The 27,550-nt window shown below is 44.8% G+C and overlaps 1 protein-coding gene across 1 annotated transcript in view; it reads left to right on the top strand.

The window, feature by feature from the left end:
* LOC147729973 (uncharacterized) overlaps positions 1-27,550 on the top strand; it is a 1,004,770-nt gene that overhangs the window by 507,526 nt on the left and 469,694 nt on the right. Inside the window, exon 19 of the mRNA XM_086954938.1 lies at positions 26,981-27,068. Coding sequence (XP_086811064.1) covers positions 26,981-27,068 — 88 coding nt within the window. The remainder of the gene's footprint in view (positions 1-26,980; positions 27,069-27,550) is intronic.

The following is a 27,550-nucleotide window of genomic DNA, read 5'->3' as shown; positions in this document are numbered from 1 at the left end:
CAATGGATTACCATAAAGTAGAGTAGCATACTGTGGAATAGTGTACAGTGGAATAATGTACAGTGGAGTGTAGAAGTGTGAATGGCACAGAGTGGAGTAGCATTGTGAGGACTGGTGTACAGTGGAGTGGCGTTTAGTGGAGTAGAGTACAGTGGATTAGCATAGAGCGCGGTGTTATTCATTGATGTGGCATGGCATAGAGTCAAGGAAACTTATAAATTTGAGTGGAGTTTCATACAGTAGAGTGGAGTGCTGTGTCATACAGTGTTGGGAACTGTTGTTGACTAGAGTAGAGTGTTATAAAATAGAGTGTTTGGGCATAGATTAAAGTGCGCATTTGGACAGTGGAGTGTACAGGACAGAGTGGAGTAGAGTCTACTAAAGTGGCACAGAGTGGAGATGAGGTTTGCAGAGTAGAGTTATATAGAGTGGAGGAGAGTACACTGGAGTGGTATAGAGTGGAGTGGCATAAAGTCGAACAGCGTACAGTGGAGAAGAATAGACTGGAGTGGCTTACATGGGAGTAGAGTAGAGTGTAGTAGCAGACACTGGAGTGATGTACAGTAAAGTTGTTAGACTAGAGTGGTGTATTGTAGGGTGGAGTAAAGTGTAATAGTATGCATTAGTATTCAGTAGAGTGGAGTACAGTGGATTGGGGTACAGTGGAATACCAATCAGTAGAGGGACAAAGACTGAAGTTGCGTACAGTGTAATATTGTAGAGTGGAGTCTTGCACAGTGGGAGGCGTAGAGTGGAGTGGCGTATAGTGAAGTTGCTATAGTGGTGTCGCATATGAATGTATTTGAAATTTAGCAGCAATGTAGATTATGATGTGCAGAGTAACGCAAAATAGCGAATTACGCTGCCTTGCATTTCTTCAAATTTACCAGTCATTACCAATCAACACAGGGCCACGCATGGTGGCCTTGCGTTGCTTTGTAAATCTGACGTAAGTATTGCATTGCCCTTGCAACACCACACATGACGCAAGGGTAGTAATCCAATAATACATCTAGGCCGCAGTTATATTTTGGGCCATGGTATACCATGATAACTGTGCAGTATACCGTGGTAAATGAGAATGGCATGCCTGCATATAATTAGGTAATGGCTTTTTTTAGAGAATGAAAATGCAGCCATATTGTTTTTACTACACCTTGGCTGTGGTTAGTGTTAGGGCCCTAGACATAGGTAAGTAATAGGAGCCTAACTGTTAATACTTTGTTAAAGTGGTATTAGGTAGGGAAATGTATTTATTTTTTAAATATATTTTTAAATAAGTTTACGGCCATGTACCGCAGTAGTTTCACACATTTTGTGAAATTCCATGAAAGTACCACAGTGACAGATATCACTAAGTTTAAATGCCTTATAACCTAAAAAATACTTATCCTACTCAACTGCAGTACTCAAAATGCTTCATCACTGCATCATAATGTATAATCCTGCAAAATGTTGTGTAAGCCGTGTAAGTCAATTCAGCTGTTTTCGCTCTACTTCAAATACAATAATAGTCTATGGAAAATACATTGCACCGGCTTAACGATTCACCATAAAAATTTAATTTTTATCTCAAAATGTAGAAAATGCTATGGGTCTGGAAAGTTTTGTGGTAAATCATCAAATGGGTGGACAGTTTTTGGATAGCTAATATCTGAGGAATTCCTATCTTTGGGAATACTAACTATAACTAGAGTGGCTATCAGATTTAATGTGTTTTCTTTCTTTTTATCTATTGTATTTGTTACGTATTTGTTTATTGGTTTATATAATCATGTGAGCATAAATGTGTCTTTTAGTTGTTCATGTAGTAATTCTGAAACTTTACATATGCAGTCTCATTTATTTTTTGGGTTCCTTGCTACTTTTAGTAGGATTGTGCTACATATGAAGCCCAAAAAGCCAATGATCGTTGTCATAAAAATTAAGATTATAATTTTTTTGCCTAATGGCCAATTATCCATAGTCATGTGTGTAGCTCACTGGTAGGTCACTTTTCCATTTTGTTCCACAGGAGTACATAAGGAACTTGATTTTTGTTTGGCTTGTTGGGTACAGTTATATTACATAGTCTAATGCACATTACTGTGAAATTTCATTACAATCCGTTCATCTGTTTTTCCGCTACGTGAAATATAAAAATCTATGTAAATGCATTGGATTTCAAGCATGTTTAGCCTCCGATCTTTATTATACGCCTGCAAAAATAGCGAAATGGGGCGGCAGGAAGGGTGATCATTGTGCAAGGTGTGAGCTGCACGCAGCAGAATCTATTCATATGTTTTATTCTTGTCCGAACCTGCGTGAATTTTTTTTGATGCGGAGCGCTTTATCAACTCTATGCTTAATATCCCGTGTTCATTCTCTCCGGAGATGGTGATAATGGGTTTCGAAGGCACAGCAGGGGCTAGAAATACGTGGTATGTGTCCGCGTTTTTGTTTATAGCCATGTCAATGATTCTGCTGTGTATCACCTCGCAATGGTTATGCCCAGATGCACCTACATTTACTAATTGGAGAGCTAGGTTACTTGCTATTTACAACCTGGAGTTTTCAGTATATTCACTAAAGGGTAGGCGGAGGTGGAAGCTGGTCTGTAAGATCTGGGCTCCGGTTGAGGAATGGCTAAAATAGCCTGTGTGCCTACTATATCCAAGCTGCTTATTTCATGTTGGTATAGTTCCATGAATTTTCTGATGTTTTTCTTTTCTTCTGTTGCCCTACCCTACTGATGATGATCCTGCTTTATTAGGTCGAGCTGATGTGGCATTCATGCGAAGCATGAATGCATCAGCTCGACAACTTATGCTGCCCGTATTTAGGAGAGTGGACAGCTATCAGACGCGCGCTTTCCCATCGTCAGATTTCACCTCGGGAGCGCGCGTCTGATAGCTGCGCATGCGCGGTGCAAGCCCTGGCTCTCACACAGACACAGGCAGCCCCCACCCCTCTGCATGCACGCACGCACACACACAGGCGCAAGCCCTCGCTCACACACAGACACAGGCAGCCCCCACCCCTCTGCATGCACGCACTCACACACACACAGGCGCGCGCATGCACACGCAGGCACACTATCCCCTGCCTCGCATTCTCTCAATCACACACAGTCACGCATGCGCACACACATGCACACACACACGCGCGCACACACTCCCGCCCCCTCCCCCACCCCACAGGCATACACACAGGGCTTCACATTAGCCCTGGGCCCCCCTCCCCTCCCCTCCCACTCACCGGGCTCTTTCGGCGTGTTCCGTGTCTCCTCTGCAGCGCTGGTCGGAGTCGGCCGGCTTCACTGCTTCCTCGGCGGCGGCGGGCGGAACTTCCTGCTGGATTGCAGGCCCCGCCCCCGTCTCGGCCAAAAGTGCCTGACTTCCGGTTTTCACGGAGCAGGGCTGCGGCGGTGATTTCTTTTGGGGGCAACAGCGGTAGGCACCCTCGAATTCGTAATGCAATATTAGTCTTTTTGCCTTTAGGGATTCCATAATGTTTTCCTTTTTGGAGTCCTATTTCCGCTTTGTTAATAATTTGGAATTTGTAAACTTTGAAAGCTCTCTCGTCGCCGTAACTTGTGCATCGATGGTGCTCACTCTTAATCGCCCCTCGGTTTCCGATGAAACACTGTCAAGTAGGTAATCTTTATTTGAGCCCCAATGTCACTATATGTCACGCGCTGACCGACGTTCACCAAGTGTAATTTCGAACAATAATCACATTCTTTATCCTTTTGCAGCTCGCAGGCACACGGGCGCTTACCGGTCTTCGCAGCGAGGACACAGCGTCTTCCACCCTCCGGTTTTCAGCGCATCCTCACCGGTAATCCAGTCGGCGTCTCGCTGCCTCTTCTGCCGTACGGTACCCTTTTTGTTATAGTTCTTTCCGTCGGTGATCTCCCAAGTCCGATATCATTTAATAAACACCCTGTATCTCTTTTTGTGTGGCGCTGCTTGTAGCTGTGCGGAACCTCGCGGCTGAGCCATGCCGCTAATAATCATCACACTTTTTCTCTAGTGAGAAAAAATAGGTCGCTCTCCGATGATGCTTTTCAAAACTTTCGTTCATTTATTCCATCAACTCCAAATGTGAAACACACACCAACGAGTTTCGATCTCACCTGAGATATTGATCACGGTAACGCCCCTTAGTTTTTGGCTACATTTCTCACATGTTCGTTACATGACATCATTTCCTGTGGTAGCCCAAGATTGCATTATGGTTTTAGTAGTACTGTAATAACATAATTCTAATTAAATCCAAAACATTGAGTTTTAAATGAAATCAAACAATACATTTTATAAAGGTGTCCTGTTTGTTAGGTGCCAGCTGTACCTTTAAAAATTAAAAGCCGGGGGCGTGGCTAGCAGCCGATGATGGCGGAAGCAACCTAGAGAGGCTCCCGTAGCAAGGCGGCTTCCCGCAACAATCCGCATGCCTATCCGTTCACTGATCGTTCCAGAAGGGGTGTCCTGGGTGCGGTGACCGAACGACGCTCACAAGGAAAATTTGGGAGCGCTCAGACCTCGGAAACGGGGCGAACCTTCATCCGAGTCCCTCACGGGCGAGAGGCCTGGTGACACGAGGCAAGCAGCTGTGTCGAGTTGAACCCTTGGCCAGGCGGAAGTCAACCCTCCCCGGCACGATCGACCGGAAGTAGCCGCTGAAGAAAGCACTCGACGCCAACGGCCGGCGGTCCTTCCCTACGGCCACTTCATCCTCAACACGGCCTACCCAGTGGCCCTACACCGTAGTGCCCCCTCACTGCACTCGGCCAAGACGTGGAACTTGCTACGCAACAGTCGCCATCTTGTCCGAGCCTGCCGAGGCCGCAGCAGTTCCGTGGCTGCCGGCAGCACCTTGTCATCGTCAGCGACCCCTGGCCTGTGCCCAGACTGAACCTCCTGTACAGCCACCCCCACACGATCGGCTACGGGCGATCGGCCCGCTCCATCATAAACTGTGTCTCGCTGCAGAGAGAAAAAATGGCGGGGAAGGGGCCAAGACAAACCGCCGCCCAGGCGAAACTCAGTAAATTTGCCTATGATAATCAGACGTCCACTCAACCTGAGCAGCGCAAATCACTGGGCAAGGGCGCAGACAACGATGGGACAAAAAAGGCCACACTGGATGATGTCCTACGCGCACTGGAACAGGTTCAGGCTACAGTGGGCTCGACTGCTGCCGAGGTGACCCTTATTAGAGCCGACCTTCAGAAGATGGGCGAAAGGGTGAAACAGGTTGAAGTGGTGGCTAAATCGCTGATAGAGGACGTCTCCGACCTGCAAGTAGCAGTGGAAAGACTACAAGCGGACAATAAACTCCTAAAAAGTAAGTTGGACGACCATGAAGGGCGCTCCAGACGCAACAACGTCCGCATCTTGGGGGTTCCAGAGTCGGAAACGAAAGGAGCCATGGATCTGTACGTGGAGGACCTCATAAAGACTCGCTTGGCCCCGAAGGGACTCTCCAATTTCTTCACAGTGGATTGTGCACACCGGGTCCCCGGCGGGACACCTACGCCGGGGGCCGCCCCGCGTCCCATCCTGGCGAGACTCTTCAACTTTAGAGACCGCGACACAGTTCTCCAGGCGGCCAGAGTGGCACCACCTATCCATGTCCAGAACTCGCGGATATCCTTCTTCCCGGACTATACGGCAGAGGTCACCCGCAGAAGGAGGACCTTCTTGGAGGTAAAGAAAACGCTCCGTGAACAAGAATTGCCATACTCCATGTTGTTTCCGGCCCGTCTAAGAGTTGTGGCCGACAAAAAGGTCTGGTTCTTCGACTCGGCTGAGTCAGCAAGAGAATGGCTGGATGGTTGGCGCACGGTGGACCGCACTTCCAGTCGTCGACGCAACAGGCCAGAAGAGGATAGCCGGCCGGACTCACAATCATCAGCCCGGGGAAGCGCGAGCGGATCACCATCGCAGGACCACGCTGGGGCCGCTGGAGGTAAATGAAACCACCGTGAGGGACTGAATGGACTCGAATCTACTCCCGCGAAGATTGCTTATCAAGTCGTTCTTGGACGCTGGCCCGGACAGCCCGAGGGCAGCAGAGGGACCGCCTGCTTTGGGGGACACTCTCCCCCGACGTGCAAGTACTCTGTTTTTGGCATGGGATAAGCGCTCTGCTGAGTTGGGGTGGCGGGCAGTTCTGAGTCCGTTTGGCAAGGAGGCAGGGTGGGGCGGGTTGGGGGGGGGTTTATTCTTTTTTACGGGAAATTCACAGAGTCGATCTCGAACTGTACAATGTACTTTGAGTGCTATTGTAATGTTGCTGGGGCGATGGAGTCTATACCGATGTTTTATGTTTCTGATCTCTATTGATGGTGGGTGAACAGCTCAATACAGTGAGAGTGGAGGAGACGCGAATAGGCGGCTCCACCCTCCGACTCCTTGCCTGGAACGTGCGTGGCCTGGGTGATAAAGTGAAACGCGGCCTCGTTCTGTCCGAGGTGAAACGCTATAAACCTGACCTAATACTCCTGCAGGAGACCCACTTGGTGGGTAGCGCTACTAAGGCCTTAGACAGAAGGGTATATAAAATGTTAGCCCACTCTGAATTCTCCACTGGTTCCCGGGGTACAGGCATACTAATCAGAAAATCCTCCAACTTCATCACCCTTAGCACTAGAACTGATACACAGGGTTGCTTTGCGGCAGTGGCGGGACAATGGGACGGACGCCCCTTAACAGTAGTCTCAGTTTACATCCCACCTTCACTACACTTGGTGATGTTACCGGCCCTGGGTGATTTCTTACTGTCCCTCCCTGAGGGAGACATGCTTCTAGGTGGGGACTTTAACGCAACCGCAGACCCGCAGCTCGATAAGTTCCCGATACCCACCCCCCCGGGGGGTCCCTCCCGGTTTCAGCGGTTCATAGAGGCACTGGGGCTGGTGGACGTCTGGCGCCATGTTCACCCTACGATCCAGCAATACACGTTCCACTCCACCGTTCACAATAGTCTATCCCGCATTGACTACTTCCTGGCTTTAGGGGATGGGCTGCAGCGTGTAGATGAAGTGCACATACACCCTCGGGGCATCTCAGACCATTCACCACTGACTCTCACCATCACCTCACGGACACGATCCCGCCGCCGCATATTCCCCATTCACGCCTCTTATCTTAAAGTCCCGAAGGTCAGGAAGGCCCTGCAGAAGGCCACGACACACTATTTCATTGAAAACGGACCAACCGCAGCCTCGGTCGAGGTACTCTGGGAGGCCTACAAGACAGTGTTGCGGGGGCAAGCTATAGGCTCTATAACAACACATAGAAAGGAACAGGCAGCTGAACACACAGCCCTTGAGCTCCGACTACGCACAGCCACTACTGCCCATGAAGCCGATCCCACAGATGATACAGCGCATGCCCTCGCACTTGAACAGCGACTATACGCAGATCACGCACGGCTCATCACACAAGGACACATCACCGACACGCAGAACCGAGTATACGATGTTGGAGACAAAGCAGGGAAGATGCTGGCCTGGCTCGACAAGAGAGGGGGTAGCTCCAGAGGGATCCAGCAGGTGAAAGATGATGAGGGTAGGATTCTGACAGACCCGGATCGAGTAGTAGAGGCATTGGCGTCCCATTTTGAAAAAGTATACACCCCGGAACGGGACGTTACTGCGATTGCGGCCCAATGCGCATTGAGCGACATAGACATCCCAACACTGCAGCCGGAGGCCATAGCGGAGCTGGAGGCACCGTTTACCACAGACGAACTGCGGATGGCCATTGGAGCCCTCCGTACGGGCAAGGCGCTGGGGCCGAATGGCATCCCGGTCGAATGGTTCCAAGCGCGCACTGACACTCTTAGCCCGCACTTGCTCAAAATGTACGAGGAATGTCGTGGTAAGGGATTGCTCCCGTTGGACCAACGGACGGCCACGATTGTGGCTATTCCTAAGCCCGGTAAGCCCCCCGAGGACTGCTCCTCCTACCGCCCTATTTCTCTGCTTAATGCAGAAAGTAAAATACTAGCAAAACTCCTAGCAAATCGACTCATGCCTCATCTGTCCGATCTTATCCACCCGGACCAGTCGGGATTCATGCCCCACAGGAACACCGTGCTCAATCTCAGACGGGTGCACGGGGTGCTGGCGAGAGCGGACGGCATAGGCGAACCCGCGGCTATATTGGCGCTAGACGCGAAAATGGCCTTTGACCTGGTGGAGTGGGCCTACCTCTTTGAGGTCCTTTTGTGTATGGGATTTGGCCCAATTTTCATCTCCTGGATTAAGTTACTCTACACTGCACCGGTGGCACACGTGGTAGCAAACGGCCACATTTCACGCTCCTTCCCACTCCGACGTGGCACCCGACAGGGATGCCCTCTCTCCCCCCTTCTTTTTGCACTCTCTCTAGAACCTCTGGCTATCCGTATCAGGACTACCCCTTTACTTAAAGGGATTAAATGGAGGGAGGGGTGGGAGGACCGCGTGTCATTATACGCAGACGACATGCTGGTGTACCTGACGGACCCCGATCATGGCATACCAGCTCTCCTGCGTCTCTGTAATGACCACGGCGAGGTGTCAGGCTATACCATCAATTGGAGCAAATCAGAGTTGTACGCCCTGACGGGAGATCACCCAACGCTCGGTCCGGACTGCCCTCTACGGCTGGCCGGCGCCTCATTCAAATACCTAGGCATCCACGTCACAGGTGACCCTGCGGAACACGAACGGCTGAATCTCTTGCCACCACTGGACCGCCTCAAACGAGACGCAAGCTTTTGGGCGGGATTGCCGTTGACGTTGTTGGGGAAAGCTGCCTTGTTTAAGATGAAGTCCCTGCCCCGTTTCCTATACATCCTAGACAATACCCCATTCACAGTACCACAAAAATACTTCAGGAGAGTGGCGGCAGTGGTCTCTGGATTGCTGTGGGGCAACCGCCCGGCGCGCATAGCCCACGCCAAACTTTGCAGGAGCTGGTACGAGGGCGGCATCGCGCTCCCGAACCTGCGTCTATATTATTGGGCAGCACAGCTCAGACCTATCAACCAATGGCTGCATGCATCGCAATCTGATCCGGCATTCCAGGCGGATAGAGCTCAATTGGGAGCCAATAACTTGCTGGCACCGCTTTATGACCGGAGGAAACTTAGACCGCTGGTGGGCCCCACTAGGCTCACAGTGGCCTCCTGGCATGCAGCCACCGCTGCACTAGGGTGGAAAGATACACTCACTAAGCTCACTCCACTCTGGGACGCACGAGCCCTGGGCAACCTTCGGGTCTGTAAGGGGTTCTCCCGCTGGGACGACATTGGAATCTCCACGGTGGGGGACATGTGGGAACGAGGGGGAGTTATCACCTTCGCCCGTTTGAAAGAGGTTTATGATCTGGGACCACACGAAACCTACCGGTACGTCCAAATCCGCCATGCACTACTGTCGGCTATCCCGGCGGGTTCGACTCTTCCCGAGTCCTCCCCGCTAGAGGATCGCCTCCTGACGGACTATATGATAGAAAAGGCCACCTCCCTCACTTACCGAAAGCTCCTTAACAATTCCCCGGACCCACTAGTGACTCTCAAGGAGAAATGGGAGCAGGAGGTGGGCGCGCTTGATGAGCATGAATGGAATGAGGCATTGGCTTCCCCTAAGGAAGCGGGCATATCGGCCAGAATGAGGCTCATCCAACTTAAAGTTCTACACAGAACGTACTACACCAGAACACTGCTCCACCGCATACAACGGACCCCTGACCCCTTCTGCTTGCGGGGCTGCGGGGAGGAGGGAACATTCTTCCACACATTCTGGGAATGTCCAAGCATACACAACTACTGGCGTCAGGTCCTGCGCACTGTGTCACAGGTGCTGGAGGTCTCGGTGTTGCCGGAGCCGCGGCGATGCCTCCTCAATGTATGGGAGCCAACTGATTTGTCGGCATTTTTGCACTACGCAAATCTAGCCACTGCTCATATGGACACTCTGAAACGGAGGTGGTGGCGAAGTGAGGGGACTCGAGGGCGGCCTTGCTTGTTTGGGAGATCGCCATCATGGATCCTGCCATAGGGGCCGCAGCGGGATTCCAACTCCACACTCTCCCTATTCCACCGGCCTGGGACGCTTTCAACATGTGGCATCCTGGGAGTGGTAGTTCAGGATTCAACCACGAACTCCCACAGGTGTGCTGCATTGTTTTAGGGAGGGGCGGACCTACGCCATATACTTCTAGGCAGCAGGAAATCTCAACACAACAGGATTGCACCGGGTGCAGGGCACTGAAGAAGGCACACCCCGCCGAAATGCATTTGCCGCCACCCTTGCTGTTGCTCTGAACAATAAAGCCTGTCTCACCTGTTCCCCTCTGGGTTCTGCCTCGTTCTTTTTTGGAGAACGATTTCGCAATTTATATATATATATATATATATCCAATCCCAAATGCAAGCGTGAACGCTCGCAGCGCCTCTCCCAGCCGCTTTAGTGAAGGCGGTCCGTCACGAGGCATGCCGCCTCTTTGAAATACACCACAGCCGTACTTCTTTACCTTGCTTAAAAGCGCAGCAGTCACGGACACAAAGCAGAGTTATGTGCAGCAGACGTAGATTTATTCAGCAAGACTCATGCATTTGGTTGAATATGTGTTTAGTAACATTTAAGAAATGTACTCGTGAACAAGGGAGTGATCCTGAAACGCGTCAAGTGTAATTCTTGTCAGAAGACCATTTGCTGAATAAATCTACGTCTGCTGCACATAACTCTGCTTTGTGTCCGTGACTGCTGCGCTTTTAAGCAAGGTAAAGAAGTACGGCTTTGGTGTATATATATATATATATATATATATATATATATATATATAATTTGTTTTTTTGCCTCAATGTGGTTCCTGTTGGAGCGTTCAGCAGCGGGTGCAGGCGTTGGGCCGAACCAATGGCCAAATTCAATTTTAGACACAAAAGACGCCACACTCTGGAATCTTGCGATGTAGTTTTTATTACTGATACAGAGCCAGTCTGTCACAGCGACGTGTTTTGGCCCACTCTGCCTTTCTTACGGTAGGGGGCACTACTCTTATCTCTGTATTTATATCATATCCTGTGAATTACACTTCCCATAGACTTCTGAGAGTTGTAGTTTAGTTAAAAAACAGTGCTAGATCCCTGCTGACAGAATTAAATTTCGCAGACATTGATTTACAGTGCATACCTTACTTAACATTTGCTTTATGCAACATTGGTTTATATGTTGAGTACATAATTTCTAACTATGGTAGCGTTTTTATCAAATTGTCACTTGATAACTTTGTATGTACAAAATTGTAATTTTTTGTAGATTTTCTGTTTGAGTTTTAGTTTTGGAGGATGTTTGTAATTTATTGGGATGAAAGATTTCCACATGGAGAATGCTGTTAGTCGGTGTTTTTTTCCTGTGAAGGATAGTGTGCATTTGCGCATCTTCAATATACACTGTAATTTACAAAAAGTCTATTTTGTGCCTATTGACCGAACGTGTAAATGATAATCCAATGTCATTGTTATTGAGACAATTGAAATATTCCATCAATTCCTCCTTTTTACCGTTCCAAATGAGGAACAGATCATCTATATAGCATGTCCATAGTATGTCATCCTTAGTAGAAGAAGATGGGCTCTCGTCTGGACACTTTCTAGTCCACCACACGCTGGTAGCTTCGCTCACAGCCAAATGGGGAGACATGACTGCGGAGCCACAAACACATATCACCATGCAATACTTACAGGTCATGGGGTCGGGCACACATTTGACACACTGGTTCGCAGCCTCGCTGAGGACTCATACGGCGATTAGCCTAGATCCACTCCGGCATAAATGGGAACATTATATAGGACACTAATTTAACAGATACAGAATGGGCTCGGGTGCTTGAGAGCCCGACATGTAGACCTCGCAATATGCGTTTCCGGCAAATACATCTCTATATCGTCCACAGGGCATATCTCACACCTGCAAAAATTAATTAATACTTCAATCGCATAGATGCAGAGTACCCGAGACGCACTGAACAGGGGGGCTGATTTAATACACATGCTCTGAGGCTGCGCCCGAGTGGGTACCTACTGGTGTGACGTGGCTGCACTATTGCGAACTTGTACTGTTCAAATGCTATCGCATAACTGGCCGACCTACCTCTTACACAAATTCCATAGAACTTCCGTCACAAAAGTTACCTCGAGATTCCTAGATTTGGGACTGATAGTAGCCAAAAGGCTAACCACTAAGAAATCGAAAGCATCTGACCACCCAATATAATGGCCTGGCGGAATTCAATGCTCGGATGGAATAAGGCGGAGATCATCGCCATTACACGCGAGGAAAGATTGGGACAGCGCAGGATCCCCATTGCAGCATGCTCTCTGTACTGCGCTGCAAATAAATGTGGACCTGCAACTGGTGGAACACTGACGCCGTTAGAAATATGGGCAAGGGGTGCACCTCATTACCTTTAACTTGTAAACCGCAATCTGCTTATACCAATCGTGAATGGGGATACTCTTGAAAGACTTCATATCAATTCATAATTCGAGTTATGCTCATAGATATCCCCCTAATTCATTAGACAATTCCAATCAATGCATTGTAAATGTCCCCCTTTGTCCCGTAATCAAGCCCTGGATGGGCAATCATAGCAATAGAAAAAATATATATACACATAATAATACTTTTACAGCGAGCAGTCATATTAGACACATGTATGAAAATAATTTTTAAAATGTCCATTTTTAAAATGGCCCAGCCTCTGCTCAAAAATAGCGCCCTGATGGGGCAGTTAAACCTCTGAGATTTGCCTACAGGAGACACCTTCAGAAAAAGAACATATGGCCAGAGCAAAAGAACACATCTGCACGGAGCTAACAGGAGTCAAAAAGGTATGCAAATTAATAGCCCAATCACTGATGTACAAAAAGTTATTCTAAATGGACCCACAGTTCTTCTTCATTATTCAGGTCTAACAGGATCTTAGTTTGGAGGCCGATGATATAATATCTGAGGAGGTCCCGGTTACTGTTGTGGGCGATTTCAAAATGACGTGCCACCAAATAACTTGGATCCTTTTTTGTGATGACCCGCTTATGCTCTAAAATTCTCTTTTTAGCCTGATGTACCATGCTGACAGTATAACGCTTATGACAGGGGCACTCTAGACAATATATGGTAAACTCTCAATTACAGTTCAACAATTTAATGATTCTCTTAACTTTATTGGGACCCTATTTTACAGTACTGAATTTGATGAGTTTACTACTGAATTTATACTCCTTACACTTCATACAGGAAAAAAAGCCAGTGAGGCTGTCAGCTCTTTGGAGAGTGGTACGAAGATGACTATGCAGTAGATGGTCCCGGATCGACATACTTCTTCTGTATGTTATCAATGGTTGTGCAATGATAGCACCTCTTAATACATTTTCAGTTTGAAGGATATGCCAATTCTTCTTAGAAATCTGTACCAGATGTTGAGACCTCTCCCTGTAATCGGTATTCATCCTCACTGGTTCTCCAGTGCTCCTACATTTACAAACAGTGGTTTTGTTTACTACTAGAAGTTTCAATCTCGTCACTTTTCTAACCTTTTCGCTGCCTCGTACAAGATGCTAGTAGTATATCCCCTGGTCCTGAAGCGATCAAATGCCTCATTTTTCGCCCTTTGAGATTCAATATTGTTGGAACAATTGTATTTTATCCGCAAAAGTTCCCCGTAGGAATATTTCTGATAAGACTTCTGGGATGGTGACTGCCTGCGTGCAACATAGAATTGCCTGCCGTAGGTTTTCTGTATAATCTGGTGGATAGTTTATCATCTTCCACATAGATCTCTAGATCTAAATAGAAGACTGTGGTGTCACTAATGTGTTCAGTTCATTACGATTGAGGGAAGTATCATATGCTCCGTCAGATGCTGACTCCCCTTCCACACAATAAACAGGTCATCTATGTATCGGGCCCATAATCTCACATTATTGACCTAGGCCACGTGCTTCTCCCACCAGCCCACAAACACCTACCCACAGCACTTCCTTGTTGTTGTCGAAACAACTGTCCAGAGAATATAAAATAGTATTCTCCAGACTAAAATATCATCATATCAAGAAGAATAATGTTATGTTTTTGATATTTAAGAGGTCTCTTGTTCAGGAACCTTTTCACAGCCTGTATGCCTTGCTCATGATCTATACAGGTATAAAGGCAGGTAATACCTAAGGTAATCAATAACATATCCTCCTCCCTTATGATCCCCTCAATCAATTGCAAAACATCCTGTGTATCTCTAACATATGAACTCAAGTCCTTCACCAAAGGAGCCAAGAACGAGTCAATATAGTTCGAAGTGTTCTCTAATAGACTATTCAGAGAGGCAACAATTGGTCTTCCTGGGGGATCTTTATGCACCTTCTGCAGATGATAAAAAGTAGGAAGGATAGGGTATTCACAGTATAAAAAGATATATTAGTCTAAATCAAGCATGCCATCATTTCTCCATGTTTTTAAATAAGTGTGAAAAGTCATTATTCACTTGTCAAATTACATTCTTGAAATAGGTAAATAGCACTGAGTATCATTTAGCTGCCTCATAGCCTCCTTGAGATATTGATCCATGTTCAGTAATATAATGTTCCCTCCTTTATCCGAAGGTTTTATCACCAAGGAATCATCACTCTTGAGAGCTTGTATAGCTTTCCATTGACTCAGTGGAATGTTATGCCGTTTCCGGTCCTTGCAGTTTCTTCTCAGTTTCTTCTTAGGGTTTTAAAATCTGCAATAACAGCCTCATTGAACACGTGAATGGCATCATATGAAGTCTGGGGGATGAATCACGATTTTCTCCTTAACTCACTTCTCCCACTCGTTTGTTGGGTGACCCCTGCTCTGGCTGGACATGTTTCCATATTGTCGTCATCTACGATTTATTTATGTTTTATTTATGAAGCTTGTAGAGCGCACGGCTACCCCCAACGGGGGTGTCCCGGCGCTGAGACTGTAAGCTGGAAAAGGGAGTCTACCTATGCAGATGAGAATAACCACGTCTTGAGACGGTTACGAAAGAGTGCTTCAGAGGGGGTGAATCTGATGCCCTTCAAGCGGAGTTTCCAAAGCTTGTAACGTCATTAGGGTTTGCAAATCATTCCCAGTTAAAAGGTCCCAATCATCTGGAGGAATCTCAGCTCCCTGGGATACCTTTTTCGGATGTAACATGGGAACTTTTTTCAATTTTAATTTTAAGACATATTTGAACAAATCAATCCGAGTCTTGGTATAATCGAATTTAGCAGTGGGACAGAATGTCAAGCCCAATTTCAACACCTTGGTCTCATCTGTACTGAGAATCCTGTTGGAGAGATTAATGATGGTTCTCTCCTCCGTAGGTGTTACCATCTACCCCACTTCCCCTTGCTGTTTGTGGTGACTCTGGGAGTAGTCAATTCTCCCACTTCCTTTTTGGCCCCTTCTTGTTTTTTTTACTTTGACCTTCTGGAGGATGGGTTCTTTGGGCTGGTCTTTGTCGACATGGCCTGATCACTTTGTATTCCCGAAAATAAGTAGGTTTATTGGTTCTTTCAGTATCTTCCGTAGAGGGTATTGTCTGCACCCCTTCCGATGTTTCTATTTCAGATTCTGTATCGCCCTGCTTTTTGGGGCTTGCACAATAAAGCACTTTGCTACTCTCCTGTGAGTGCACCAGTATCTGATGATTAAGATTTAAGTGCCTGTGTGGACACATATATATCTGGGTACTTGTCGTTCCGTTTTCTTAGAGATCCGGACATGAGGATGTAGATTCCCCTTGACACCTACCATGGCTATCCTGCTTTTGTGGACTGCTTAGATGGAAGACATTTGTCTTACGGTAGTTTCTTTCCCATTTCTCACTCAGTATGTCATGGGCACTTGCCCGATATTGATAGTACTATTTGTTCCCACAGGCTGAAACCCTGTCCGTTTTCTCGTACAGCATGTTCACATACGAAGTGAACAATAAAGCTGGCATGTTTTCAACATCGCCCGTTCACATAGTGTGTGGGAGCTATGGGGCATTCTATCTTGGGCATGTCTCGGCAAGGGCCCTTTTGATAACTACATTCATTTGCATTGTATTTATACACTACTAATAGTGATCGCACTATTGCATTCTATCCCCCAGATGTATCAAGAAGCCATTTTGCTATTCCTTAATAGCGAAAAATAACGATTTGCTATTAAGGAATAGCAAAATGCAATGCATGAAGAAATCACTAAAAAAATAGCGATTTCTTAAAATTCCTTAATTGCGACTCGTAAATTGCGACTCGCAATTAAGGAATACCTCCCCATTCATTCCTATGGGCTTAGAGGCCCATAGGAATGAATGGGAAGACATTCTCAATTTGCAAATCGCAATTAGCGAATTGCAAATTGAGAATGCGATTTCAAGGGTGCAGGGGTGTCCAAAGGACACCCTGTTGCACCCCTGAAATTGATCTGTGCACATATGTTGCACACACACATGCCTTTAGGGCATGTGTGTGCGCAACATGAAACTTTGAAAAATGCACTTTAGTGCATTTTTTAAAGTTTTTGCAAATTACCATGAAGTTCAACTTCATGGTAATTTGCGAGCCCTATTAGCGAAATCGCTATTTTTTAAACTTGAATGCATTGCATTTAAGGAATCTCAATTTGAGATTCCTTAAATGCAAGTAATCGCAATTTTGCGATTTTTGCATTTGGGATGATGCATCCCAAATGCAAAAATACCGGCCGCAAAGGGGCAGATTCTGAGAATCTGCCCCTTTGCGAGCGGATTTTACCTTGATGAATCTATGCATATATGTTTTATATGCGCCATGGGCTATACCTAGAACCCAGATTTTCTGTTAGTCGAGTATTTTGCCCAACTAGCTGCGTATATACATACCTTTATTCATGAGTGTACAGAACTATGTAGCACATTGTACTTGATTAGGCATTCACTAACGTGGCATATTTTGCATAATTTACATGTTCAGACATCCACCACTCCAACATGTCTGCCGGTATTTTGATTTACCATTGTCCTTTGTTTGTGTTCACCTAGAGTACTTCTTTCACTGGTTGTGTCTTGCACGTTTCACGTGAACAAGGTTTCGTCAGAAATCGAAACGTGTTGTGGAATAAATACTTGGGGCCTTATTTATGATGGTCTTGCGCCGCCGGTGCGTCACTTTTAAAATGGGAAAAAGTGACGCACTGGCAGCACAAGGCCTTCATAAATGAGGCCCTTGGTGTTAAAACCTACGAGAACGGATCCCTTCTTTCCTGAGAGTCTGCGGAATCTTGGATTGTTTGAGATATATATATATATTATTTTTTTTCACTGAAAAATCTACGTTTATAGGGACATTATAGATAGACTGACATTTCACTCGATCAAAACTAGAGAAATTCAGCAGCTATAGTTAGCCGAGCTAACTGTAACTTAGGCCCCCGCAATGCTTATGACCTCACATAATACATCACTCACAACATGGTCACTGGCATGGTCAGTGACATCACTGATGACATTTTAAATAACATTACTGATGGCATCTCAAATTATTTCATGAGGATATCATCCACACTTACACACCTGCTCACTGATTCATAGAGACACTCACACATCAACTCACCCATACAGCCACTAATGCAACCACTAACTCACATATACAACCCACCTATCGTCCTTTCTGCCCCGGGGACACCATCCCCCGGAGCTGGCCTTTACAATTTTTATTTAAGAAAAATACTAAGGGAAGGGGGGAGTGCGGCCCCCCTTCCAGACTGAGTTTGGCCCTGGGGACCACATCCCCCGGGGCCCGGCCTGTAGTGTGGGTGCCCTGGTCCAAACCTAGGGCACCCACTGCCAATGTTGGGAACCGCAGGGAGCCGCAATGCCCCCACGGTCCTTACCTGCTCCCTGCCTCCTATGGGAGCCGGCATTGCTTTTACATATAGGGAGCTGCTAACATGCTTTTGTGGCCCTATAGGGACCCTGTGGGAACCCCCAAGAGGCCTAGGGCATCAGGGTGTTTCTACTCTGCCTCCTTTTCTTTTTTTTAAAAACATTTTTTCTGGGACTCCGCTTCAAGTCGAGTGCCAAGATGGCTGCCAACACTTCCTGGTTGAAGTGTTGAAAGCCAATTCAATTTTAGTAGGCTCCACGAGTCCACTGCAAGAACTTGCATCCCAAGATATCTATATTTTTTAAACATGAATATCTCTGAAACTACAGAACGGATTTACACTACATCCCAAAAAGCATGCTTTCTGGACCAACATCTAGCTTTCTGCCAAATTTGGTGTAGTTCCATTAAGCAGTATGGGCTGTAGTTGTATTGAAAAATGAAAAATCCCCATAGACATAACATGAGGGAAACAAGTTTTGGGACCCCCCATTAGCGATGTGCAGCTGGTTGTGCGCACCTCCTTTCCAGGAAGAAGTTGGCATTTTGTACATGTGTGATGTGAGTCTGACTGTGCGTACAATACCTCGTGCTCTCCGGTCTACATGAAATAGATCTTTGGTTGCCAAACAGTAAGGGGTGTGTTTAATTGCAGTGGTGAGTGTCTGTGGGTTCAAAGCTTGCACTGCACATAAAATGGCCCAATCCTTCCCTGATTCCCTGACAGTAGCCTTGTGCTTGTCAACATGGCTGCGAATGGGAAATTCCTGCAGCTGCAGCATGCGCCCAGTTCAACAAGTGCAGCCCCTGTAATCAGCTGATATTTACCTGATGGGGCAAGACTCCGTATGCTGGCTGGTTGTATCGGGCTAGCCGGGCAGGGTTGACTCAAGCTCGCTATGCATATGAAAGTGGGTTTATTTCTGCATAATATTTCTTCGTATGGAAGTATACTTGTTTTTTATATTGACCCGAAGGTCTACGTGTGCGCCCTCACAAAGTGTTAAACTGCATTGTGGGAAGCCCATCTAAACAGTTCAACAGTGACAGAATACAGTCTTTTGCAAAAATGGAGAAAAAAAAAGAATTTTTCCACTGTGCAGTCGATTACAGTGTGGCGAGACCAAGTTCTCACTGGGTTCTAGGTTGTCCTACCTTGCGCAGTCTGTTACAGTGTGGAGGAACAGTATTCGCATGGGGTTCTTGGCTGTGCTCTCCTGTGCACACTGTTACCGTGTGGAGGACTGTGTTCCACTGAGTGTTTTGTAAAGCATTTAGAGACTTTAATATATATACTAAGGTGCTGCATAAATGAAATTACTTTCTTTCTGTACTACAAATTAGTGATACTATTTCTAAGATATGTCATCTCATCTAGAATCCTGTTTTTAAAACAGGTTTAATATTTTTTAGTAAACTAAACTCTACACTGTCACTTCCCCTGCTGCTGTATATGTATGGTAGTGCTTTGCAACAATTGGAGCTGATCATTGAGACTTTACTCAACAGTGATGGCTAAGTATAGTTTTGTTTTAGGACATACTGACTAGTTTCCTTAGACCTCTTTCCTTTGTGATGAATGACTGTAGTAGTAGATTGCAATACATTCATCTGTTTGCTAAGTCCTTTCTCTATAGGGATGGCTGAGTATAGTACACTTTTACAACAGACTTACCTCAATGCTCACACTTTTGTATAGGATGAAGAGTACTTTGACCAGTGTTTTGGGACACAGTGGCCTGTCCACTAAGACCTCTCAACTGGTTGTATTTTGGAGTGGTTTGTGTAAATCTGCTCTTTGCACTAAAACCTATTTCCAGGTTCACGAATAGTGTTGTTTTGGTTTGCAATAGACTAGCCTATATAGTTAGACGTTTTACTTTGGTCATTCATGTTTAGAATAGTGGTTTAGAAGAAACGGGTTTATCTGCTGACAACTTTTTCTTAGGCGATAAGTGAGTGCTGTAGTTGATAAGGTTACAGTAAGTTCTCTGCTGTATGTGTGTCACCTGTGGTTTTTATTACTTTTAAACAATGTTAATTATATTTTATGAAGTATATTGAAGTTTAATTTGCTGGATGATGCCATCAGTGATCTCATCAGTGATGTCATTTGAGATATCAGTGATGTCATCATTGATTTCACTGATCATGTCATGAGTGATGTAATATGTAAGGTTATAAGCAGTGCATTACAGGGGCGTGAGTTATAGTTATCTCACGTAACTATAATTGCTGGATTTTTATGGTTTTGTGTGTGTAAAATCAAAACCTAACTGATTCCCCGAAACTGGTCCCCTGGTGCTTGTTTCTGGTCCAGGGAGGACCTGGTCTGGCAGTTAGGGCTGGAATGTTCCCATGGGGAGCAAGGTCAAAACTGATTTGCCTACGACTGGGTCCAAACTGGGGTGGCATGGTAAACAACAAAACAATAGATTGAACTAAAATATGTGACTTGTGTGAATGTTTCACAAAGTTCAGCATTGCATCCATCATCTTTTTGTGTTGCTATAGTCGCACAAAGTGGGACGGTTATGCCCAGGCGTGGGTCTTGTGCTCACTGTGCCACTGGATTCAAGCTAGCCTAAAAGATGAGGGGTGATACCCCGAAACCGGTCCCACAATGCTTGTTTCTGGTCAAGGGCGAACCTGGCCTTGCACCTAGCTGTACTTTTCCCATAAAGAGCAAGGTCAAGAATGATTTGCATGGGGCTGGGTCCAAACTGGGGTGGCATGGTGAGCAACAAAACAATGGATTTAACCAAGATCTGTGACGGGGTGAATGTTTGACAATGTTCAGCATTGTATTGCTACATAATTTTTGGGGCATGGCATGTAAGGATATAAATCACATGCACACCTTTGCAGTTAAGGGGTTTGTTAAACTACCTAGCTTTTTCTAGAGAGGGATATGGCATAATTCTTCCTGTTTACTCCAAGATTAAACATCTCACATGTGTTGCACTTCTTTGAATTCGGTCTGGATGTCAACCAGAATGTCTTCTGTATATCGGGGAAGTGACCAGTACCTAATTGGTCTTTGATAGATCTTGCTCTAAAAGTGATCTTGGGCCTCAGTGTTAGCAACACACTCATTACAAAATGTACCTTTAAAGTCTCCTAAGGCTAGTTCATAATGTTTTGTATTTCATTCATGAGTTTACTCACTGCTGTACCTGGGTTCGGTCTAAACGGGATTGGTTCTTTATTCCTGAAGGGTTATGAGACTAGATTAAAGTTCCTCAAAGGATCCACCTGTTCAAACCGAATTATTGGCTGGGGGGAAAATGAGGGAAGGTATAAGACACTGGAGACACTGGTTTAGAATAGTACGAATAGCAGCCGGGGATCGTGTCAAGATCAGCGCACGGTAATCTTCACGTCACATAATATGCAGAGTAACAAATTATTAGACTCTGTTAAATAGGTTGGCAAAGTCATATAGGGCACATCAATGGAACATGGCTGATCTCTTACTCATCAAAAAAAAAATATTGCGACTAGCCATGGTCCCACTAGGATACAGGCCCAGAGCTGTATAGGCAGAAAAAAGTAGAGGCATAAGACAAATATTATGGATGCTCGTAATATAGAATACAGCATTAACAAATGAGGGATGAGGAAGAATCAGAAAATACAGGAGAAAGAGAATATGGGCACACAAGAAGGGGAGCAACAACATTGTGCAGGGATGTGATCGCTGGTGGCGGACTGAACAAAAGCTGGAGATGTTGCCTTGCTTGCCAAAGTTAATGTCAGTCTTATATAGCAGCTCTACCACTCTTGCTCCAGAGGTCCTGCTTCTAACCTGGGAGTGAGGATAGTGAGTATCATACTAGTTTCCACCTCCCCAATCCCCCCCAACCCCTCGATCTTCCACAGTTACCCTCTTCTGAACTTACATGAAGGGTGAAAACCAGGCCCAATAAATGTGTGTACCTGCCCATCCCCATCTTTCTTCCTAATGTTGACAATTCCTCCTTTTCTCAGAGAAAGTAAGGTTTCCCTTTTCTTTGAGCGACCTTAAGAACTGACGTGTCTAAGAAACGTTTTGAATAATCTCTGGCTTTAAAACAGTCAACTATAATTACCTGCTCTTGCAAAAACACTCTAAGCTATTGCAGTTCCTTTTAGTTTGTAGCAGCTCACTATATGGTATGTTCTAATTCACTACGTTCTGTCAGTTAAGTGTGTTATAATTTTGTTAACAACTGCATGGAGAGCACTTCTGTATAATCAATGTGAAAAAGCTAATGATGAACAATTTAAAAAAAATATGGTATGTTCTATTTCTGGGATGACAAATGAAATTTTTTTGCATGTAGAGCACTGTTACCTTCTGTTGATTTTCTAAACGGGGAGATTTCAATCACATTTGCCACCTTAATATTTAAAAAAAAAATTCTGAACAACTCATGGTGTAAGTGCTCATATTCACATTGTTGATATTCAGAGAATCTACAAAATAACTTGCAGTGTCCTCACTGCCTAACGATATAATAAAAAAGAGTGACAGTGTACTTTAACCAAAAAATATCACATTACAGGAGAAATGCAAATAATTGGCTTTGCCTAAGACCTGATCCTCCCTCCATCTACTATCATTATTTACATAGATGGGATGTCAAAGCAGGCAGCCATCACAGTACCCCTTAGTTGTCTGTACAGTGTGTCATGATACAAGAAAATGTTTTCAGTCAAGAATATTTCCATCATGCTCAACGTAATTTGAGTGTGTCTGTACAATCTGGGGGTCTTGATCTAAGGGAATGCCTGCATATACTAAAACCATCCTGATGTCTTATTCTCTTTTGCAGAGATGTAGCATCTAATGTCATAGGAAAAAAGTTAGGTTCACATTTTATGTCGGAAACCCTTTGTGATAACTTTGAAGTATCTTTGTAGGGTGTAATTGTCTGAACCAAGGGGAGTAGTAAATGGTTGATGTAAATGGAAGTATTTTCAAATAAGCTACTCTGAGCTGAAATAATGTGTCGACCTGGTTTGAAGGATCTTGTGTTGTCTAGGGAGTAAGTAAAACATTGGAATCTTCGGATGTTCATTGTTCAAGAGATGGCACTCATCTTTCGACAAAGGTCCTGCTTCAAACCACTCTCTTAACAAAGTATTTCAGTTTTACCAGTGCATATTCAGTTCTTGTGATGGTCATATAGCTGTCTTGGTCATTTATTTAGCCACAGGCCTCCTCACCAATATATATCTGTTGGGGCCAAAGTACAATATTACTACTACCTTTGTCTGATATCTTAATAACCACATTAGTGTCCGTTATAAGAGAGCATACCTTCCTTATGTAATCCTTTCTCCATGTGTTCATTAAGGTTCTGCTGCCTGTCTCATGTTTCAGAGATCGAAGATGTTCATTAGATCAGCCACAACTAGATGGTGAAAGGACTTGAACACAGTTAATTGTTTGCCCACTTGGGCTTGAGGTCTGTAACTTATATATTAATATGTAAATAAGGAGATGCTGGGACACATGTAAGTTGCACGTATATGGTGTTTAAAACGGGCTAAAACTAAATGGAAGCTTATCGTAAACAAGACTTTTGTAAGCCAAAATGCACTGATCTGGCCACACTGGAAGCATAGCAATAAAGAGTACTGCACACCACCTGCATTTAACAAACATGAGTTGATGTGACTAAGAGTGGGATAGGCGGCCCCAGCTATTCACTGTGCACAGGGTCTGTTCAGGAGCTCATCGGCAGTCTACCGTAATCTTGATTATTAACTTGTATTGTACGGAATAAATTCTTTGCCCAACCCTAAATTAAATTAAATATTATAAACCTTCTAACCCTATATTTTATTAAATACACATTAAATGCATGTACTATTTTTTAAATATATTTTAACACTAACTCTAATTAAAATAATATTGATCTGTTTTGAAATGCAATATAATTAAACTAAATTCAATATAATTAAACTAGTTGATGACAGTAATACTAACCCTAACTTAAACAAAAGTACATTATAATGAATTAATTTGTCATAACTTACTTATTTTTTAACCTCTCATAGTAAATATTTGTTGCTGATATTCTGGACAAATTGATGGTGCAACTCACGAAATACAGACAAAGTAAAGGTGCTGTCAAAGTAAATTGCAGGGAAGTACATGTCAAACAAAATAGAGAAGTAAATGTTAGAAACCAACTGCAGCATGAAGAAAAGCCTTCATTGGGGTGAGATTGGAATCTGCAAGTCCCAGGGATTGGAATCTGGGATTAGTGCGTGACAGGACAAGGGCTTGAACTACTCACTGGAAGCAAACAATTGCTATCTCTTAGGGGTAACAGTTGTTACCCATGGCCTGGCCTTTGGTACCCATTGCACTGCCCTATTATCGAAGGTCCCATTGGTCTAAAAGAGAAGAAAGTAAAAAGGGTTCTAGAAGTCTTGTTCATTTTCTGTAGTTTATACTTTTTGTATATCTCCTAACACTTCAGCTGCAAATAGTAGTCTGTAGAGAGGATAATGTTGGAAGGTGTGAGTAAACCCTAGGAGGTTGTCACGGATAGTCAAAGGGTGGAGTGTGGTATTCATCAAATATTTTGTCCGCACTAACAATATCTAACAGTTGTCTCTGATTAACATGAATACTCTCGTGGAGATGCTTGGCACTTCTAAAATATAACTCTGCTTGTATTTAAAATGATCTATTGCTTTTTGGGAATATTAGCTACCTTTGCATTGTTCTGCTGTACAGCGCTAAAAAGAACCACACTGGTAATAGCAGGATGTAAATAAAAAGATTGTCTAAAACTGCTGCATACTAACAACCATGGCCCACTCCAATGTTAGTGAACTCTACTAGGTGACCTACAGCACGTCATTAACTTGTGTTGAGGCAGAGTATATTTTAATTTAGGGAAAGCTGAAACAAAACTATTTTAGAAAATGTGAGGCTCCGGTCTAAATAGAGTATTGGCATGTGAGGTACAAGATTGGAGAAAACAAGACCAGCTTACAAGGAGGTAATTCTATTTGTTATTATTTGATATTTACTATATCGTTTATTTAGAGTGTTTGTGTAGCACCTACCTGGTCCCAAGGGCGACAGAGCAGTGTATATATCATAAGAAAACAGAGAATGGGGAAAGCATGGTAAACATACAGAGGTTTATACAGGCCCGCAATAATTATGCTATTTAGGTACAGATTACATGACTAAAGAGGACTTCTACTTAATAGGAAGCGACAGCTGCAGAAACTAACAGAATATGTGTGTTTTTTGAACGTCTCCCCCCCACCCCCTCCTTAAAATGAATTCTAATGTGCTCTGCTCCCCACTACAACGGTGGAGCTAGCGAAGGGTGAAAGTTGACGCTGTCCAGTCATATTTCATGACAAAAGCTAAGGTATGAGTTACAAAGTCTGACATTAGAATAGTATACAATGTCTGTTAAGTGACTCTTTGTTGTCTGTGACACTTTTAACCGGATCTGACTTTTTAGTCGATAATACTGTGCAAGTAGGAATTTTAGAGTTCATACTTACTGTTTTGAGAGTGAGAGTATATGTCCCAAAATGTGCGGATTGATTAAATATCAGTACTGGCTGCAGGAGTCGCATGTGGTTTAGAGCTCAAGGTCAAAGTGGGCGGGTATAGGGAATTAAGCGCTCATCCTTTTTTTATTTAACACAAACAATTCCTCTACTTTTGTTTAAAAAAACACAACCTTCCTTGAATGGTTAGTACTGACAGCTGCAATGCCTTGGCTGAAAGGGAAAGGGTTTCCTCTGCTGTGGAGCCTAGGGAAGGACCAGAAGACTAAAGAAGAAACAAATCTTCCTGCCAGGATACTTCCTACCTGAAAGAAATGTAACCATGTGTAATTCGTTAGTCAACAAATGTGAAGGCTGCATGGGTGCCAGTACTGGCTTTAATTGATGGAGTCACTTTAAGATTCATGATTAAGATGTATTCTTTGTAAGAGTTAACGTAAGGGTGTTACCAGCAGAGTTCTGGATTGTGTGCTTTTAATGAGAGCTTATGAAAAAAATTCCAGTAGCTTCAGTCTGATTGTGTATTACTAAAATCTGTATTTTCAACGCACTTGTTTTATTTTAAACCTAACTATGTTTGCGCGTTTTCGCAGCCTATCTTATTGTGTGTTCAATCCAATGTTTTGTGTAATTATTATCAGTGCTTTCTCTGTCACTAAAATTGCACCAGTTAATGATCTCCACTGCCCCAACCAGAATTAAATTATGTGGCTCTCTGGTCACAGACAGACATCTGCAGTGGTCGCACTAACCAAAAGGAGTTTCATAAATTAAAATAGAGAACTGATTAGTTTAATTTGCATTGGTTTTTGTATTTAATGCGTGCGCGTGATTACTTTATATTCGTTTTAGCCACGTCCTTGAACTTGTCCCAAAATTCCCTGACCCTGCCCTGTCACACTTAGGGTTACAGACTCCACACCTTCCTAAGCACTTCGACCGCTGCGCAGCGCCACTAGTTGTAAGCCATGCACGCAGCGCATTACACAAAATCAATAGTTCGAGGCTTTGTCATTAGAATGATAGGTACCCGACTACCTGACACGGTGGGTTTATAGTCAATGTCAGTTCTGCCTCTAAGACCCAGTCACATCATTTGGCCTCTCAGCACCACGACAACACTACGTTCCTTCTGGCGTGGCACGCGGCCTTAGCCTCAGTCAGGAAGTGAGGCAGCGGAGGTGACGTTTCCCGGAATTCTGCGCCTGAGCGAGCAGCTGGGACCTGAAACTGTAGCTCCCCTAATTATCTCCGGCGCCGCGCAGGGCATTGCGTCTACTTACACTGAGTAAATGTCAGCGCCGCGCTCAGTCACAGCGAAAGGGATAATTAAAGAGCCGCTCGGAGAGCGCCGCTAAGGGCCTCTTTAGACGCGGACAATAATAGAAGGAAAATTAATTTCTCGAGTTTTTTCGGTTCTGTACAGAATTATTGTTTCCGGGTGATAAAGTTAAAATCCATGTTAACGCGTTCTGGTCACTGAAATATGTCGTTGCCCTTTAACTGTTTATGTAGTATGTATTAAAGTTATTACATGTATCCACAGAACAACCCCTCGGCCTGTCACTAGTGCAGCTGAGCGTGTATGATCCTTTGAAAGAAAGCGCCATCGAGGAAGAGGAAGAGACCCCGAGGTAAGAAAGGGAGAGGGCTAACATAGTGATGTCCAGATATTATGTGCTATATGTAACAGTTTTTGTAGGTTAAGACATCTTGTGGCGTAGACCATTGTCTCATGGGCCCTAGTGCAAAGAAGGTATGCACCCCCTTACTGTGTAAGTTATAAAATACAAGATTAACCAGGATTTGATGGGACCCTCAAGCCTCCCACTGTACCACTGCATCTACTGCACAGCAAGAAGCTGCGTCCTGCAGAGATCTGAGTATAACCTACTGGCAGCACATTTCTAATTACCGCTTAGCATCCTGAAACGCCAAAGAGGTTTGTAGGCCTCTGGCAGAGTCATACATCTTAGCCTTATAGAGACCCCCCTGTTTTATAGCCTAGCATGTGATTGATTTTGTTCAATACCTTCCTCACTTCCAGCAACCTCAAGTATTCACATGGCACGTCATTACCTCCAACCCGGTCCTCTAGCGGATCAGAGGCACCATT

The sequence above is a fragment of the Lissotriton vulgaris genome, chromosome 2_1 (assembly GCF_964263255.1).
Source record: "Lissotriton vulgaris chromosome 2_1, aLisVul1.2, whole genome shotgun sequence".
Taxonomy (NCBI): Eukaryota; Metazoa; Chordata; class Amphibia; order Caudata; family Salamandridae; genus Lissotriton; species Lissotriton vulgaris.
This window is presented reverse-complemented; position numbering and strand designations above follow the sequence as displayed.